Consider the following 19,288-nt stretch of genomic DNA (forward strand, 5'->3'; position numbering starts at 1 on the left):
AATGCAGTCCATAGCAGCTGCATCGATCAACAACTGACATAGATTTAAATCACTGAAAGTATAGCTGGCGGTACCTACAGGTTCAGACCTCGACTCAGATCTCCCAATAATGGAGGACTTGGGAATTGAAACCGGAGGGCTTGAGTCGCCTATACCCAAGGCACTTCCATCCCAAATCTGAAGATGAAACAATATGACACAAGGGAGATCAAGTTGAAGAAATTAGTACTCGCGGTGGGACAAAACTCAGACTTGAGTTTTGATTTCAAGAGCTCCTATGTTCCAAGGTCATGGAATAGGGTTTTGCAAACAAGATCACACAGGGGAGTGCAGTAATAATTCCTCTGGCATTACGACCTTATCACAACGATGTTGTCCATAGATCAAATTATTTCGTGGATTGGAATTCACTTGACTGTCAACGGCTTCATTGTGTGTGCTCGAGATTGAAAGGAAAAAGGGAGAGAGGGATCTACACCGGCCTTTTTGGGCTGCTGTTAACGCTAGGACAGAAAGGGGTAGGAATTTTACCCCGGCCAGAAAAGGATGAGAAGGAATTCTACACCAGCCACGCAGGCTCTCATAGAACTCAACTATTCAATTCATTCTCAAAATTTGTTTTTCCAATGTTGAGTATATATAAATAAGAAAAGAAAAAGAAATAAAGACTCCTATTCAAACTCTAAAAGCTACAATGGGATGAAACTCTACCACTATGTAACATACCCAAAATAAAAGAATGCAAGAAATAAAAAAATAAATAAACTACTAATATCCTACAAGACCTAAGAGCCAAATTGGAGCTGGTTCTCGGTCTGGGTTCCCAAACATACATATTCGAGTGCTCATGCATTATGCTTAGTTTTGCACTGAGGATGCATTTTATTTACCTTTCATGCCAATTCAACTTTATGGGTTCAATTGGTAAGGATGGATTCTAGAGTTAAATCTAGGTAGCATTAGGAGCAGAAGACAAAGGAGAACGGTAGGTGCATCAGGTTGGCAGCCGACATTGTTAGAACTTCAGCCAAAAACTTTTGCATGGATCTTAGAATTTTATATTTGCACCCTTACGCTAAGGCATCCTTGCAAGTGACATACTGCACTATAAACTGGGTGTAATGGATAGTGAGCAAGGATTAGCTAGGGCATCCCCTATAAGTGGCACAATGCTTTAACGCTTAGTTATGGTGAACTAGGATTCTTGCACAATGGACAAGTGCAGGTAAAAAAGCTAGTCCAAAAGCATAAGATTAGATTAACATCTCGGAACATAGGAACTTTAAAAGGAAAGAGCATAGAATTGAGAGATATAATGAGAAGAAGAAGACTTATATAGCTTGTATACAAAAGAGTAGATGGAAGGGTAAAAAAGCTAAGGAATTAGATGACTATAAACCTTGGTATAGGGGACAAATATAACCGAAGTGGGTGGGAATAATAGTAGATAAGGATTAACAAATGATGTTATAGATGTTAAAAGAATTGGCAATAGGACAATATCCATCAAACTTGTGTCAGGAAAAGAGGTAATTGTAACAAATCCAAGAACTTGAAAACCAGTACTTGCGAATTTGCGATAGTGGAAGGGAGAAGAAGAAGAGAACAGAGAGAAAGAACTTGAGGGAAAATCCTAGAAGCCACAATAGAATTCAGAATCTTAGCCTATTGTGGCCTAGGTCCTTAGCTTTATCATCAAGTGTCTTACTGACAGTCTAATTACAATTAGAGTCAAACAAGTAAAAAAAAAATGACAATGACCAACACTCCTTAACATAGACTAACATAAACAAACTCCAAGACTAAAGACTAACTCCCACAAATTAATAAAGGGTACACCCCCCCCCCTCACGATACACTTTAACATTCCCCTTCAATTGCAACACTAACATGCACATCAACCATCAGCAGACAGCCATGGAACTAAACTCTGTCGAAACTAACCGAAATCTTCAAGTTGTCTCGGTTTTAGGCCAGGCCAAAATGAAACCCATGGTCGAAACCTCGAAACGAGATCCGACATGTCTCAGTTTCAGGCCTCGAAAACAAGATTTAGAACCTTTCCATCAGCACAACAGTGGAGAAAAATCTCAGTGTAATATAAATCCAGACAACAAGCAGCAAAATAAGCAATAGAGAACACCAACCATAAGCAAAAAAAAGTCGTAGCAGCAACAACTTCTTCATAAGCCCTTCTCAAGGAAGGCAAGTAGAAATCTTCACAAAGAAGACGGATAAAGTGCAGCATAGGTTGTTACGAACCACTAGTAAAAGTGCAGTATAGATTACTGCGAACCACTGATAAAAGTACAGTATAGGTTAATGCGGACCACTGACAAAAGTGCAATATAGGTTACTGTGAACCACTAATAAAAGTACAGCATAGGTTGGTGCGAACTACTGATAAAAGTACAACATAGGCTGGTGCGAACCACTGATAAAAGAGCAACATAGGTAGCTGTGAACCACAAATACAGCATAAGGTAGCTGCGAACCACACATAACAAATACAGCATAAGGCAACTGCAAACCACAAGTAACATCATAAGGTTGCTGGGAACCACAAGTAGCAGCATAAGGTTGCTAGGAACCACAAGTAACAGTATAAGGCTGTTGCAAACAAGTAACCATCTTTATAAGATCAAATCATTGATGAGGACACGAACAAATAATAATCATCTCCAAACAAGTAGATGACACTATGTTGATGGCAGATTTAGATAATAGTAATAATCTTCAAATATCTTAGATAAGAATCTCCAATCTCCCACTCACGTGTAGCACTACACGTGTACAAATAATGCATAGGATGCAATAACGGATAATTCATCATCATATGGCTGCAATAACCGTCAGATTGGAGAAAGAAAATGAGGTACATTGATGGCCGTAGATATGGTGTCAGAAGAGTCATTAGACTTGTCACTATCACCAAGGCATGAACCAAAGGATGCTCAAAGATTAGAATCTCAAGAGCGTACGTAGAACGCATCCCAAGCTTGTAAAACTTTACAAAAAGTCAAGCTTCATAAAGTAGATGCCACGTTTCGGATTCCTAGAGGTTGGAATCAACTCATATCTTTTCACTTTATCCAACAACCAATAGGATTCCATTATATAGGATCTCCATAAAGGTAACAAAACATTCATTTAATGCTTAGCTTTGTAACTTTCAAACAATTGCACATAACCCCTTCTCAGCTTTATGTCATTTATGAGTAAATCCTTAGCTTCCACTATCCATGTCACTGTAGACCAAACTCTTGATAAATTACAAAACAAGCCCCTGAGACACAAAGTCACCAACCGAGAGCACATTTGAAAACTTGGCCAAAAATTTGACTAAGTATGGGAGACTTTTATGCTATACTTTGCAAAGTGTAGCAAATACTCCAATTTTCATCTCCTATTGTCTACACCAATACCAAGCCACATCACTTCCACCTTATCACTGTCCGACCACTTGGCCGCCACCTCAGCCATGTTGGACACTCTTTGTGGGGTTCACAGTATGTGGGTCTCACCTCAATTTTCTCTCTCCTCTTTCTCTCTCCACTTTCTCTCTCCTCAAAATAAGGAGGAATAGGCACATAAACACATGCCAACACACTACCATCACCTCAATGAGTACTGTCACTTGCTTATTAGCTGTGTCAAATTACCATTTTGCCCCTGAGAGATGTAAGAGGACTAAAATGCCCTTGAACACTTCCAAACACTTCTAAGAAAAACATCTCCGAATTTGTTTGCACTTGGTTGCCAACAATGACAGCACCTTACAACTACTGCGAATGGACCAACAAAGATTAACAATGAATAAATCCCATAATCCAGAGCAGTCGCAATAGCATCAATAGTAGCAATAAATCAGATTAAAGTGGATAAAGAACTCCAACCGCAAGGTAGATTTCATAATAAAACCAGAAATCCCAGCCACAGGAACCAAATCATACATCAGGGCGGAAACACAGTTGTAGGAAGTAGAACCACTAGCCAAAACCAAAGGGCTGACGCCTCCCAAATTCTGGTCAAATGCTTCTTGCAGACAATAACAATAATCCCAAAATATTGAGTTGCTCCAATGGTTGGTATGCAAACCATAGCCAAGATGAACAAGATAATAGCAAATCTGTAAATAATCCATGCAATCCCGGGTTTAAACTCAATTATGCAAGGAAGGAAAAACTCAATTACAATGAAGAAATGGCAATCTGGTAATTAACCAGAATTGTCAAGGGTTCACTAGGTAAGTAAAGTGGAGGATATAACAGGATTCGGGGGTAGACGAGCCTTGGAGCAATGGTTAAGTTGTTCTATTGCAACCTGTTGGTTGTGGGTTCAAAACAGCCTCTCCTATGAAGCGGGGGTAAGGCTGCATATATTTTCCCATCCCAGACCCTGCAATAGCAGGAGCTCCATGCACTGGGTCGCTCTTTTTTTTTTTTAAGATTTACAGTTCAGGACAGACTTGGAAGAGTTTCTAGAATATGAACAGAAGGGAATAAGAGAGGTAGTGAGGGGCATTAAAGGAAATTATAAGAATAAAAAAAAAGAGAGAATTGAGGGGGAGATGATATAGGCTTTGGTGATGGTATTCGAACTCTCCGTTTGGAAATCAATTGACCACAAATTTCAGGGAGTAATTCCTCTCCCTTGGGCCTCTCAAATAAGACCACTAGCAACCGGAAAGATCCAGCAGCCAGAGAAGAATGTCGACCTGAGAGCAAATCCAACGGTAGGTTTCAGACCAGGTCTGATTTTCTTTTGAAATCTCACAACAGGGAAGGCTTTAGGGGAAGGAATTCTAAAATTTTAGTAGCCCAAGATAGGGCTTCCTTCAACCAAAATCTCGAGTCAAACAGAGTTTTATTGAGTGAGTTCGAATCAAATCTTTGGGGCAGTTGGACTCGTCCCAAAACAAAGTAGGGTAGAATGGAGTTTAAGAACTGAAATAGGAAAGAGAGAATGGGAAAAGATGAAATGGAATTTAAGAACTGAAATAGGAAAGAAATAATGGGAAAAGACGAATCAAAGCTGATTAAGGAAGGAAAGCTTACCTGAGATGGGAGCAATCAAAGAAGGAAGAAGAGAGAAAGATCTCGCTGAGAAGGGTTTCAACTAGGGTTTCATAGCCTTTTTACCCTCTTCTTCATAGCTCTGATACCACGTAACAAACCCAAGAACCTGAAAACCAGTACCAGCGATAGAGAAGGGACAAGAAGAAGAGAACACAGAAAAAATACTTGGAGGAAATTCTAGAACCACGATAGAATTCAGAATCATAGCCTATATTATTATCTTACTAACAATCTAATTACAATTAGAGTCCAGGAAGTAAATAAGTAAATAAGTAAATAAGTAAATAACAAAATAACAACCTACACTCCTTAACATAGACTAAATATTAACTCCCACGACTTAACAAAGAGAACACTCCCCCTCACAATACACTTTAACAGTAATCAATATAATTAGTGCTTACGCACCCCAAATCGGATTAGATGAAAATACAAAGAAACAATTTTGGGAACACATGGATAGATTAGTTCAAGAAATTAGTCGAGGAGAAAAGATTATTATATGAGGAGATCTAAATGGACATGTTGGAAGCGATAGTAGAGATTATAAAAGAATTCATGGAGGATATGGTTTTGGAGATAGGAACAAGTAGGGGACTTCAGTTTAGAACTTTTTGGAGCTTACGATTTATCAATAATAAACACATACTTTGAAAAGAGAGAATGTTTAATAATCTTCAAAAGCAGGCAAAATAGTAACCAAAATAGACTTCTTTCTAACTAGAAGGGCTGATATGTTATTATGTAAAAATTATAAGTGTTGAGAAGTGTACCAAGATAGGAGGAGTGTCCCTATTGTGGTTGAGGCCATTATGGTTTCCTTTATTGTTTTATGTCTTTAATTGTTAGGAGTTAGGAGTCAATTTCCTAGTCTAAGTTAGTTACCTATTTCAGATTAGGTTTAGTTTCCTTTTCCTTTTATGATTGTAATGGTTTTATTATAAATAAGATACTTGAGGAAGGAAGCAAACTAAGACATACGGCTCCTTCCCTTGCAGCTACTCTTCTCCTCTTCTTTCTTCTCTCTTTTCTCCTCTCTAAGGTTACTGGTTACAGGTCCTAGGTTTTCTGCATGGTATCAAAGCTGTTGTAACCAATACTTGATTATCTCTGTAATAGCCGTTTTGAGAGTTGTTTAGGTTTTTTGGTTTAAAGAAAGAAACCCTAGTTCATAGAAGACGAAGAACTAGGGTTTCGTAAATTGAGCTACTGATTTGCTACATTCGATTGGTGAAGACAACAGCTACTGGTTGGTTTGTGCTCCATCGATATTTATTTTTGTTCTATTCCGATGCTGCTATAGCAAGTTGCGACCTGAGTCAATAACTCGGCTACTGAATCAATATTTCTGATGTTGCTTATCGTCGTATGTTGGTTCGAATTAGTACTAAGGGTTCTTGGCATGCCACTGCTGCGATTTTTTTATCTTCGATTGCTGAAATCGATGGTGCCTGCATTTTTTCGAATTTTTTTTCCTTCCACCGTCGTTTGTTGGTCCTTTCTGGTTCGAAGAATTGTTCGATGGAGTTGGTGGCTGCTACTGATCTGGATTTCTAGTTGAAGAATCCTGCTGCTGATTTCTGGTTATTGTGGAATCGATTGCTGTTGTTTATCCTTTTATCTGGAGATTGAAGGGCTTGCTTTGGATATTTCTTTTATTGCTGAATGGAGTTGCCGCAACTGAAACTCTAGAATCTTGGCTCCTGTTAATGCTCCTACAGTGAGAATCGAAACCAAATCAGGTCTGGCTCTCAGATTACCACCCTAATTTGTTTCAGCCACACTTTGTCGGCATAATACCTAAAACCAGGGACTGTCCTTGGGTGATCTTGAGAGGCCTACATGTTATGAAGCCTTGCCTGAAATTTAGGATCGAACAGATCAAAGGTGAGGAAATTCTCTTCTTCGAAGTTGAATCTGGTTTTGTTTCTGGTTTCAGATGTGGCTAAAGGTTGAAGGTGACTATGATTCCTTCTCTCACGGTAGCGGTGAGGCCTGAAGATTACGAAATCTTACCCAAGATTTCAGGTTGAAAAAAGCCCTATTTGCTGCGATATTCCCTTTGAACCAGGTCTGGTTCCGTGACTTTCTCCGCCCTTGTTTGTGTCGTGAGGTTGAAGAAGACCTTCTTCCCACGATTTCTCATCATCTTGGTTAGCTTTATTTTGAGTTTCCATTAATACCCCTCCCTACTCCTCTAATCCATCCCTTATCCATATTTTATCATACCTTCCAGTTTACTCTTTTGCCTAGTTGGGTTTATAATTGGATTTCAATTTAATTGCAATTCTGCCATTCCCCTTGTAATAATTCTAATTCCCTTCATATCCCCAACCAATAATCGTTAATTCCCATCATGTCCCATTTCCTCTTTAAAAACCAAATTGACCCCTTGCAAATTCTGGTTTATTACCAGATTACCACTCCTCCCTTAAATTTGGCTTTGCTTATGCATATATATGGAGTTCACTTAAATTACGGTTCTGCCATTACCTCTTGCTATTGCCTATTATTGTATACTTGGATGGGTCCATCCCGAACGAAATTGGGTATTTTGACCCAGTTCCACATCAATTGGAGATTGCATGATGTAATTACAATATTGCCATTGGGTATACATATGTGCCATATTATTGCCATGGTGGGCCCCAGATCACATCAATTTGTTTTTTGGCAAATTGGTACTTACATGAAATTAAGGTTGGAGTTTGTTTTGAGGGGAAGATTGGAAATTATTGAGATGATGGTCATTTACCAAACTGCCATTGCCCTTTTAATTCTGACATTTCTTCAAAATTCTTGAAGTATAGTTTCCCAGGTGGGCCCCGAACACATATGGGATTTGTACTTCTTTGAAGGTTGGACCTTGCAAGGTGGTTGTTGGCTCCACTGAGGGGAGGTTAGAAACTGATATTGGGATTCTTTTATCTACGGCTATTATTTGTAGTTCTCTTGTTTATGGGATTTATTGTGATGCCCGTGCTTTGTGATGTTGATTATTGGCCGTTATTTGTTCACGTGTAATGCTACACTAGAGAGGGAGATTGGAATTGGATATTACTATTTGCATATCTGCTCTGCACAAGTCATCAATTGGAGAGTCTTACCTTTCTTAAGAATATTTCGGTGAAGATTTCTCAAGATTTATTTCAGTGAAGATTTTTACTTTTGAAGGGAAACTCCAAAGCTGCTGCCCTCCATCGTTAAGCATGATATGGTGTTTTTTGAAGATCGACAGTAAAATTCCACTTTGTGCGATTGAATTCATTCTTACTTTGAAGATCGAGTTCTTTCCTTTTATTGAAGATCGAGTCTTCTCTTATTAGAAATCAAGTTCCGCAATTATTGGAGAACATCTGTCATCGTTACCTATCTCCTGTTTTTGGATTGCGGTTGATGTTATCTATAGTCCAGTGCTTGGACTGATATTTCTACTGATTTTATGATGGCTGATTGGAGTTTCCCCTGTACGCACTGAAGTCTATAACTACTACTCAAGACTGGTGTTAAGTTTGATTTTCTTTTCTTTTTAGTCCAAGCTGGAGCCTTTCTTTTGATATCTGTATACTTCAGCTTGAGGGGGAGTGTTGAGAAGTGTACCACGATAGGGGGAGTATCCCTATTGTGGTCGAGTCCATTATAGTTTCCTTTATTGTTTTATGTCTTTAATTGTTAGGAATTAGGAGTTAGGAGTCAATTTCCTAGTCTAAGTTAGTTACCTATTTTAGATTAGGTTTAGTTTCCTTTTCCTTTGATGATTGTAATGGTTTTATTATAAATAACATACTTAAGGGAGGAAGCAAACTAAGACATACGGCTCCTCCCCTTGCTGCTACTCTTCTCCTCTTCTTTCTTCTCTCTTTACTCCTCTCTAAGGTTACTGTTTACAGGTCCTAGGTTTTCTACAATAAGGTTACACCAGGGGAGAGCTTAACCATGCAACATAAATTAATGATTATAGATATGCATTTTTTAAATACTGAATCGTGGAAGAGTGAAATTTTGCCCTAGGATAAGATGGTGGATTTTAAAAGGAGAAAACTTGAAGACATTTATTGATATATTAGTAACACGGAGAATGCGGGACATCGATCAAGACACTAATATGATATCAAACGAAATGGCTACTTATATTAAGAATATAGCAAAAGATATTCTAGGTGATTCTAAAGAAAGAAGCAACATTCATCCAGGGAAACTTTATGAAGTTCAAGCAACCATTAAGGTTAAAAAAATCTAGTTTTCTAAGGAACTAAGGATGAAAAGGGTTTAAAAAAGTATAAAATTGTTAGAAATGAAGCTAAGAAGATAGTAGAGAAAGCACGTACTAAGAAATCCGAAAATCTATATAAAAATTTAGGCACAAAAGAGGGGGATCTATAAATTAGTTAAAATGATAGAAATGAAAGTAAAGATTTCAACCATATTAGAACATTAAAAGTAAAGATGATAATGTATCAATAAGTGATGAGGAGCCAAAAACAATTTCTACAACTTACCAAATGAAAACTATACAAGTAATAATGTTTTAAAAGGTTGTAATAACCATCAAGAAACCAAAAAACTTTAAATATGCAAGGAAAATTAGGATGTCTGAAGTAAAGGATGCTTTAAAGAAGCCGAAAATAGATAAAGCAATCAGTCCAAATGGTATCCCAATAGAGGTGTGGAAAAGCTTAGGAATCTGTGGAATAACTTGGATAACTAAGTTGTTTAATAAGATTATGAGCACAAGAAAAATGTTGGATGAGTAGAGGAGGAGCATTGTGGTTTTGATTTATAAAAATAACGGAGATATTTAAAGTTGTCATAACTATAGAGGAATAAACATATGATCAATACTATGAAACTATTGGAGATAGTAATTGAAACCTGCATGAGACAAGAAACTAATATTTCGGATAAACAATTTGGTTTTACGCCAAGAAGATCAACCAAAAAAGCTATTTACTTGCTTAGGAGACTAATAGAAAGATTTAGAGAATGTAAGAAGGATTTCCATATGGTCTTTATCAACTTAAAAAAAAACATATGATAGAGTCCCTAAAGAGTAAATTTGGAAAGTGTTAGAGAAGAAAAATGTTTCGGGTAAACATGTGGACATAGTTAAAGAGATGTACAATGATTTATTGACTAATGTAAGAACTATGGGGGAATAGGGTAGTGATTTTTTAATTACAACTAGATTACATCAACGATCAGTTCTAAGACTGCATTAGTTTGCAATAATCATATTTGAGCTAATTAGAGACATTCAAGATCAGATCCTGAGACTTGGCACAGAGTGTAGTATTCAGATAACCTAAAATGAAGGATTTGATTTACAAGAAAAAGAAATATTTTCATACAATATAAGCACAATATATTTTTCTCATATAATGCAATGGATACCTAGTGAACTTTTTCATATACTTTAATAGAGATATTACAATGCATCCTTGAAACCTTAAGAATTTCCAGAGATAGAATCACATAGTATATGTAGCATTCTTATTTTTCTTTCTGGAATAACATATCTTATTTGAAGAGAAGAAACATAAGTAAAGTAAAGCCCAAGAAGGACATACCCGTATAACAACAACTACCAGTCAACAAACAAGAATAGAGACACAAAGTTTCAGCAGAGGACTACATAATTGGGTAAAGCAACATATATAGACAAACCCTAGAAAGCCCTCTCTTACAAGCTCATCAGCTATGGTAATAATTCATCTGTTCCTCCACCAAAAAGAACTACCCAGTCTTGGAATATAGACTGACAAGTGGCAAGCCTAATCAGATGTGAGTATCACCATGGGGGTTCTCCTATTCTGGGCATACACTTCATCACCAGTCCATCTACTTATAATCTGGACCACTAAAAGGATGTTGCTTGTTGTAAACCTGCACATAAAGCTTCTAATTCTGCCACTGGCAAGTGGCAAGTCTCCAACACCAATCAGTAGAAAGCAATCCAATACAATGTCACCAAGGTGATTCCTGAATGCTTCTCACATCCTTGTTTGTCCTAAATTGGCTGCTGAGTTCCCATCAAAATTTAACTCAATGGCTTGGAAAGAGGGGAGGATCACTGATGGGATATAGAGGCTGAAGCAGGGGATGAATCTTGACAATACCTAATTTCCTCAAAATAAAGCACAATTGTAATTTCTGGACAATGTCCAATGGCTTCCCACTTAGCCACTCTTAAACATGACTATCTCAACTATAGCGTCCACTATTCTCGCCTCTCAACAGAAGTCCAGTTATTCTTTTCTTCCCAAATGGTTTAGAAGCCTACCAGCACATTGGCTCTCTTCTCTCCATAATAATTTATCAAAAGGAATTAAGGAAATGCCAAGCTTGCAGAAAAGCAAGCACCTGCAGGAAGAGGGCAAGAAACTCCAAAGAGGTTACATAAATACCAGAACTCTCTTGCAAACTCCTAGTGGATGGACAAGTGGTTAACGGACCCACCCCACCTGGCACATAACTTACATGGAGGAAGAAATGCCCTATTTTCATTTCTTTGGAGCATATCAAAGTATTCACCTTTTCGTGGCATATTTTCCAGGATAAAGCTTTGTGAGGGCTCTTATTTTCAAGATTAGATGAAAGGAAATACACCAGCTACCTGAGAAAGTTCTGTATTACGCCCCCTCCCTCTTAGGGAATGGTTTTGTTCATTTCAATTTTATTATCCAATATGAGCCCTTGAGGATCAGCATCATAATCCTCATCCACCAGTATATTTCAGCTCTTGAAAAATCAAGAACACAGAAAATATCTGAGGCTCCGTTTTCAAGAAAACATGATGATCATTTGGTAAGTGACAGTGATTCCCCATTCAAAACCCTTCAACGTGGAGACGATAGTTAATCAACACAAGAAAAAAAACAAAGAAAAACTGAACTGTGTGGGAAGTGCTAGCAATACAAAATTTTTGACAAAATCCTACAATCTTTTGCTGGATCAAGGGCTTGTGGACTACTTTGAAACATCTGCTTCAATCTTTTGCTAGATTTGAGCATGATTTGGTACTACCTAGGGTTGTAATCTGTAACTTGTGAATGAGAAACAGTTATTTTTTGCTAAAGGTGAATGACAAACAGTTGCCAATTTGTAAAATGTACTTATTTAAGTGTCTATGATAACACTTTTTGACATTGGTGTAACATTCAAAGGTTTCACACTTTGTTAATTGTGGAATTCTGATGCAGGTCAGCTTTGGATCTTCTATTGTTGGAAGTTCCTATCCGCCATCTCAGCAATACCCTACATTAATTGGAAGGTTCCTATTATGGAAAGTACGGGATCTGCTATGGAGCTACACTTTCTTAATTGGAACGGGATTTTAATCGAAACCTTGGTTCACATAGTTTCCTAATTAAAGCGGTTCATATTATGGAAGCATTGAAGCATTGAATCTTCTATAGAATTATTTCCTATTGGATGACGACCCATACTTGGTAGATTTGAATCTGAAATTTCCAACAGTGTGTCAAACTTGTCAATCGGGGAATTTCTATTTAAGAGAAGATTGGATACTTATTTTCTGATTGAGAGTATATTGGGCTGATTGAAGAGAAGATTGGATTCTTATTTTCTGATTGAGAGTATATTGGACTGATTGAAGAGAAGATTGGATTCTTATATTCTGATTGAGAGTATATCGGGCTGATTGAAGATTGGATTCTTATTTTTTCTTTTCTTCCTTACATGTACTCAGCTCTAAGCCTATATGTAATCCTCCATGAATGGAGGGAGGTAGTGAAAGGTTGAATAAAATTAAGACATTAGTCTTGGATCTCAAGAAGAGTATCCCCCTTGCAACTGTTAGTGCTTGTTCGATTGATCAACTCCATGACGAATTAAAGCGTTCTCGATTCTCCCGATCCGCAGTTTCCACTAGGCTGCCCCAAATGCTTTACAATTTTATGGTTCTTCATTCTTAATGAATATTTCAATTGTTTTTATTAAATGTTGTGTGCTCTAGGACTAAATTACATACAGAATAGACTATATAAGGGAAAGGATACAGTTGGCTGCAGCGTACACAAGTAACCTATGGTCTGAAGCCAAACTACCAGTTTGGGTGTTTCTGTTTACCAATCTAATGACTCAAAAATGTATATACATATGCTTAAATATGAAATCCCTAAAGTTTCAGGGCAAAATTTTAGCTTCTGACCATCGAAATGGTCATTTTGAAATTTCCACCAAAATGGATCAAATTTAGTGGAACTTCAACCATTTCACAGAATCATTTCTTTTTCAGGCTTGGTAGAAAATCGAAATATGGAACCTTGTAGAAGAGTCCATGCAACATACAACAACTAGCAAAGCAAAACCATTATGAGGCAACCTATGAAGCTTGTCCCTACAATTATAGACAACAAACAGAAGAAAATACCTTATAACTGGATCCTTTGCAACTCTTGGTGACTTTTGAGATTCATCTCCAATCCACTGTCTTCTATTTTCATGCCAAATTATTGCAGCTACATAACAAACAAGCTACTATTAACGGATCAGAAATAGAAATATAACAATAAAATAAAATTATGGAAAAAAAAAGATATGGAAAACATAAACATTACATCAAGATGAAAGCAGATACTTTACACATCCTGAAAATTCATAAAATTCTTTTATGTGCAGGATGATTTTATGATTCCAAAGAATAATTGAGGACATATTCTTGTTCAAAAATTTAATGTTATCCACATTTCAAGAACCTAGGTACCCAATGTGCTCCAAGGTCCATATGACAGATCCAGAAGGGGAGGGGAGGAAATCCCAGATATTTTGCTTTGTTAATATTATCCTCTAATGTCCATTTTTAAGTCACGGAGCAATCTTGGAGCATTAGCTGCTTTATAAACCCCTTATTAATTGGGGGAGGGGGGGGGGGAGCAATCTTGGATTACAAAGAAGGTCCAGTTTAACTCAACAAGGTCATGGAATTAGTTGAATAATGACAAGAATGAACCAAACTATGTGTTAACTTGGTCACATCAAAATGAAAAAGTATCCAACCAAAAAGTTACATGAAAGAAAAACATGACTCCATGAGAGGGAAATACATAATCAAGTTACTATAAAGAATATGCAACATAATCAACTTTAACATGTGTAAGTATAATTCTGGAAATGTTAATCTATTATATCAGATGAAGTATTATTCAATTCATAGTTGTCTAGATGACCTAAGGCATTGGAGGGGACCTGGATGCAAGGCAACCAAGGCGCTTGCCAAAGTGACCTTGACACTTGGACTCCTATGTGACACCTTGACAACTATGATTCAATTATTAAAAACTAAAAGTAATACCATACGAAACTATAATGCCACTATCCAAAAGAAGGGACAATATTATAATGTGCATATCCAACAACTAATATAATTTCCAACAAGTTCCACTTTTATATGGTAAATTGATAAACTGACTCCCTAGTATTCATTTTATACTTTTCAGAATAATCTATAACTCTTGGTTTATGTGTAAGTCAGGATGTTCAAGGCATGCATGAGTTCAGAATCGGCTCAAACAAAGAACCCATCCAAGTCTCCAAAAGTACAAATTTCCAGAACTTGCTAGGTGCCCCCTGAGCTTGATTAACAGGTCCATACATTTGTTGTAGCTTAGGAAAAGCATGGTCTGCCAAACATAGTGTAGGATTTCAGAAATAGCACAGATCAGTGTTGGGTTTCTGAGTTCTTTTTAAGAGAAACAAACCTTGGTTTACAAAAATGGATGTATTAACACCTTCATCCATTGGTTTCTTTTCATCATTGGAAAATGTGTGAACTTCTGAAGACTGCTCTCCATGGGAGTGAGAATTGCTAACATTGTTTGCCATCACCTCCAGACTGGATGATCATTGCCTTTGCCTACAACCCAAGATTTGGTTGTTTATGCTCCTGTATGGTCTCCTTGGAGCTCCCTCAACAGGCGTGGCCACTTGGGATTTGACAAGACCACCAACACAACTGCTCTGCACAGAACAGGCAAAGGATTGAGTTGAGTTTAGCACAGGACCACGTGCAAAAATTAGTTCACATGTGCCGCATGGTTGTCAAGGCGACACCTAGGAGTCGGGGCCTTGGTCGCCTTGTTGCCTAAGCACTTAGGAAGGCCCTCCAACGCCTTGGGCCGCCAAACGCTATGACAACTATGCATGTACGGGCAATATCATTGATGATTATGTGACGAAATCCTTGATACAGTTACCAATATCTGAAGCATGGAAAGACACCTATCCCATGAGATCTAATAAAAGGTATTTGCCAGAACTACCCACTGAAAAACCAAAATAAGACTCTTTATATCAGGGCACATAAGTTAATGTCCATAAGCAATTGTTAACCTTGGACAAGCCCGAACCAACCCAGTACTTCTGCTGAAAACATAAGCCTAGCTCTACGAGCAGGCTGTGCCTGTTGAACTAAATTTCGAACTCAAAAACAGAACATACAGAAAACCATTAGGAATTAATAATCTAGATAAAAAAAATATTATTTAAAACTAGAGATTATATGCATATACTATATCTAATCATTTTTAGAATTATATATTTAATTACATTTGAAATTAGATACATGTTTTATATAATTAGTATCATTATGCAAGTAAATATATACTAGTATGATCATTTCATTTAACTAACAAATTACTAGTCTACACATGGTTTTTCATATATTATACATAAGACTGTGTTATATGACTTTGGGCCAGGCTAAATGTGAAATCCAGGACATGCATAGCCAGTAAAATAAGAAAAGAATTGGAGCCAAGCTAGGGCCATACAGAAAATTTCCAGCGCTGCTCCCAATTACCAAAAAAATACTTGTGAGAGAAGGTTTAGAGTATTGGCAAGTCCAATATAAGAGACATAACGTTGAGATGGATGGATATGCATGCACATGTCAGGAAGTGCCAAAAAAATTACGATTATAAACAAAAATTAAAATCCCTTCTTAAAGCATATTTTATTAGAGATTAACAGCAAATGATGCAGTATACTCTACTAATGTACACAATAAATTATTAATGAATGCATGCATCAAAAGCAGATACAGAATCCAAATCACAAATACTTTCGAACAAAATCCACGCATCTTGATCACCAACTATTTTCTTGATAAAAACAGGAAAATGAGATAATCTGGAAAATTTTAAATTTTACCAAGCCTAAAATTTTGTCGAACAGAAATTACAAATGGTCCTTGGTGCAACGGTAAAGTTGCTCCATTGTGACCAAATGGTCAAAGGTTCAAGTCTTTGGAAACAGCCTATCCGCGAAGTGGGGGTCAGGCTGAGTACATTATGACCCTGCCCAGATCCAGCAGTGGCGGGAGCCTCGTGCACTGGGTACGCCCTTTAGAACTTACAAACAGTGGATCACTTTCTGCTGAAAAAACTGATATAGTACATTTAGGATGTTGAAGATCCAGGCTGTACTGCCAGGAATAAGTGACAAGGAAAGGCTTATGAGTCGTTGAGAATTTGAAACTAGGGTTTATTATTTTTATGTTAGATGTGAGATGAATGGATGTATGGGCTCAGAGGGTTTCAAGAATCAAAAATTAGACTTCAAAAAAGGGCAGGGTGAGAGGACCTAGGTATTAATGGAATTAAAAGGAGATACCAAACAAAAACAGATTGTAGCAAAAGAACATATGATGGATCATATTTCACATAAGACAATGCGAATAATATATAGATTAATCGAAGAAGAAAACAAAAGATTTACAACAAAAGAATAGAGGAGGAAAAGAGGGAATAGAAGGGAAGATAGAGGAGAAGATCTTACATATTGCTACCTAGGGTTCCCAACAGCTGCTACACACTACCAAAAACTCAAACTTTATTTCTACAATTCTAGTTGGCCGCCTTCTCATTACAAACCTTTATATAGACTCCAAGAATTTAATTCCTAATGACTGGAAAATACTCCTTCCTTCCCACAGTAACCGCCCTCTTCGCAAAGGCCTAAAGATTAAGGAGGAGGGCCATTCACCCAAAAAAAAGGAAGGGTTAAAGCATTAAAACCCCTCATTTCTCAATATTGTCCTTCTATTACTTATTTGAACCCTTCTTCAAGTTGGGTGATAAATGAATGTGGTAATCATACAGGAGGCAAAATTGTAATGCTACCTTATTAAGACAGCCAAAATAGGAAGGACGACTACCTTTGCGGGACGGAGGGATTGTAATGCTGTGAGTTTTTACCTTATTATATAAACTCAGGATTTAAAAAGAACCCGACTTCCTAGAAATAGTAAATAAAAATACGACCACAAATAATCCTTAGATAAGACAAAATGACAATATTTACCCTCTAAACAGAAATACTATCATAACTCATCTTTTGGCATATGAAAACATTCCAAACAAACGGTCTGCCATGATAAGATTATCAAGGTGGCTCAAATATTTGCCACGTGGCAGATCACCATATCTGATGGGGCTGAAATCTTGTGGACAGGAAGATCCCAAGTAAAATTTCAGTCCAAACAGAGTTTATCAAGTGGCAAAATAGATATCTGAAAATCAGAACTATATGAGAATTAACAGTAGTGGAGAGTACCATAAGCATGCATGGACATAAACGGGTATGCATGCCAATACATGGAATGATATTTGATTGAATTAGACTCTGAAATTTGACATATGGTTAATTCAAGGCATATGTAGCTGCTATGCAATGGGCAGAATTGCCACATCATCATTACATCATTACATAATAAGATGGTCTTCCTTGATTAGCTTATCAAGGTCAAACTATATATATATATATATATTTATACACGCACACAAATTTATAGACGTCAAGCTAGATCCACATCGAACCTAATAAGGAACCAGTGGATCTAATAGACCCCACCAATGGGCAGAGCATGGAAGTTTACAAGGTTGATAAAGGATTCTTTTTTCATTTTATTTTAAGGCAACATTAGAACATATTAGTAGAAGGAGAAGAAAGAAGAAAGCATGCAGCCAGGCCAAGTCCAAGAACCACAAGAGAGAAGAAAAACAACAGAAATACAGATACTTAACATTCCCCCATGAAATTTCCAAACCATGGTAACCCCAGCCCCCTTCTGACAAAAGCTTATGCCACAAAAGACAAACCATGAAAGAGATTCCCTGTCAGAGTTTGATTCTGAGATTTTTTAAAATCTCCTATCTGAGAACTGAGATCTATAGCATTTTCATAATTTTGCTTTAATATCTTCATTTGGAGTAGAAATCGAGTCCAGGCAGTTTTATTCTTATTTTGGCGGTATTTAACGTTGTCAGTTTCTGTCAAAACTTAGAATCAAATTGTCTTTATTGTGTTTCTTCATTCCAAAATTTGATTCTATAGAGGAGTAAAAAAAGCAGCTTCACTGTGTGGTGCGTCTTCACCAACTGCCTCCCAACGCAGTCCTTCTTCCGTCTTCGTCAAATCCCAGTTTCCCCTTCTTGCAATCTTTGCTGGAATGCAATGGAAGATGCAGCCCATCTCTTCTTTGATTGTCCGCTCTTCTTGGCTATTAGGAAGGGTATCCTTGTCAAATGCTGGCCTCGTAGACGGAGAATTCTCTCATTCTATAGGGAATGGTTGTGGATTGATATGACTTTGGGCTCTTCGATATGCGACATAGTTGGTAAATTGGCTTTTGTGCTGCCATCAATCAGATTTTGATGGAGCATAACATTAGGAAATGGACTTCCAACTCCAGGACTGTTGGCCAGATTTGGGACTCCATCTCTTTTGACATCTAAGTAAAGCTCTTAAATGTAACTTCCCCTTGTATTGATTCCCCAAGAAACAGGCATATTGTTATTTCCTGGGATCTCCCCCCTCCTCCCTCTAGCCGACCTCCTCCTCTGTTTGAGGCTGTGTTAGCTTGTTTTTTTGTTCCTCTCCCCCGCCCCCCTATTTGGGGTCTCTGTTGTTCTTTCTCTTTGGAAATGAATTCTTTTATTTACCCAAAAAAAAAGCAGGCACATAGTAAATTTGGACAGGAAAAGTATGGTGCAGGATATGTTTAGGTATAATTCAATATGGTCATTCAAAATATTGCAGGACATAGAGCTATATAAACTCCGATAAAGAACAAGTATGATCAAGTTGCAGGTTTGTTGTTCACCCCAAACCTCTTTGAGATTTTAAGTTTTCATTATGGGTTTTACCAGGAGCTCTATTGGTATGAGGCAAGTACAATCACCTTCTTCTTG

The 19,288-nt window shown here is 37.4% G+C and overlaps 1 protein-coding gene and 1 long non-coding RNA gene across 5 annotated transcripts in view; one reads left to right on the forward strand and one right to left on the reverse strand.

Annotated features, from left to right (window-relative positions):
* Nucleotides 1–19,288, reverse strand: part of LOC122656761 — a 57,278-nt gene that overhangs the window by 33,922 nt on the left and 4,068 nt on the right. For 3 of the 4 annotated variants that reach the window (XM_043851399.1, XM_043851403.1, XM_043851400.1), the window contains exons 2-3: nucleotides 14,798–15,056; nucleotides 13,471–13,558 (exon numbers count right to left, since the gene is read on the reverse strand). In XM_043851399.1, coding sequence (XP_043707334.1) covers nucleotides 13,471–13,558; nucleotides 14,798–14,921 — 212 coding nt within the window. In that variant the 5' untranslated portion in view covers nucleotides 14,922–15,056. The remainder of the gene's footprint in view (nucleotides 1–13,470; nucleotides 13,559–14,797; nucleotides 15,057–19,288) is intronic. The other variant, XM_043851401.1, reaches the window with a different exon arrangement.
* Nucleotides 2,184–2,661, forward strand: LOC122656762. The gene is made up of 3 exons (XR_006332159.1): nucleotides 2,184–2,307; nucleotides 2,377–2,386; nucleotides 2,550–2,661. It is a non-coding gene; the product is annotated as an uncharacterized LOC122656762 (long non-coding RNA).

Source organism: Telopea speciosissima, chromosome 3 (genome assembly GCF_018873765.1).
Source record: "Telopea speciosissima isolate NSW1024214 ecotype Mountain lineage chromosome 3, Tspe_v1, whole genome shotgun sequence".
NCBI classification, from domain to species: Eukaryota; Viridiplantae; Streptophyta; class Magnoliopsida; order Proteales; family Proteaceae; genus Telopea; species Telopea speciosissima.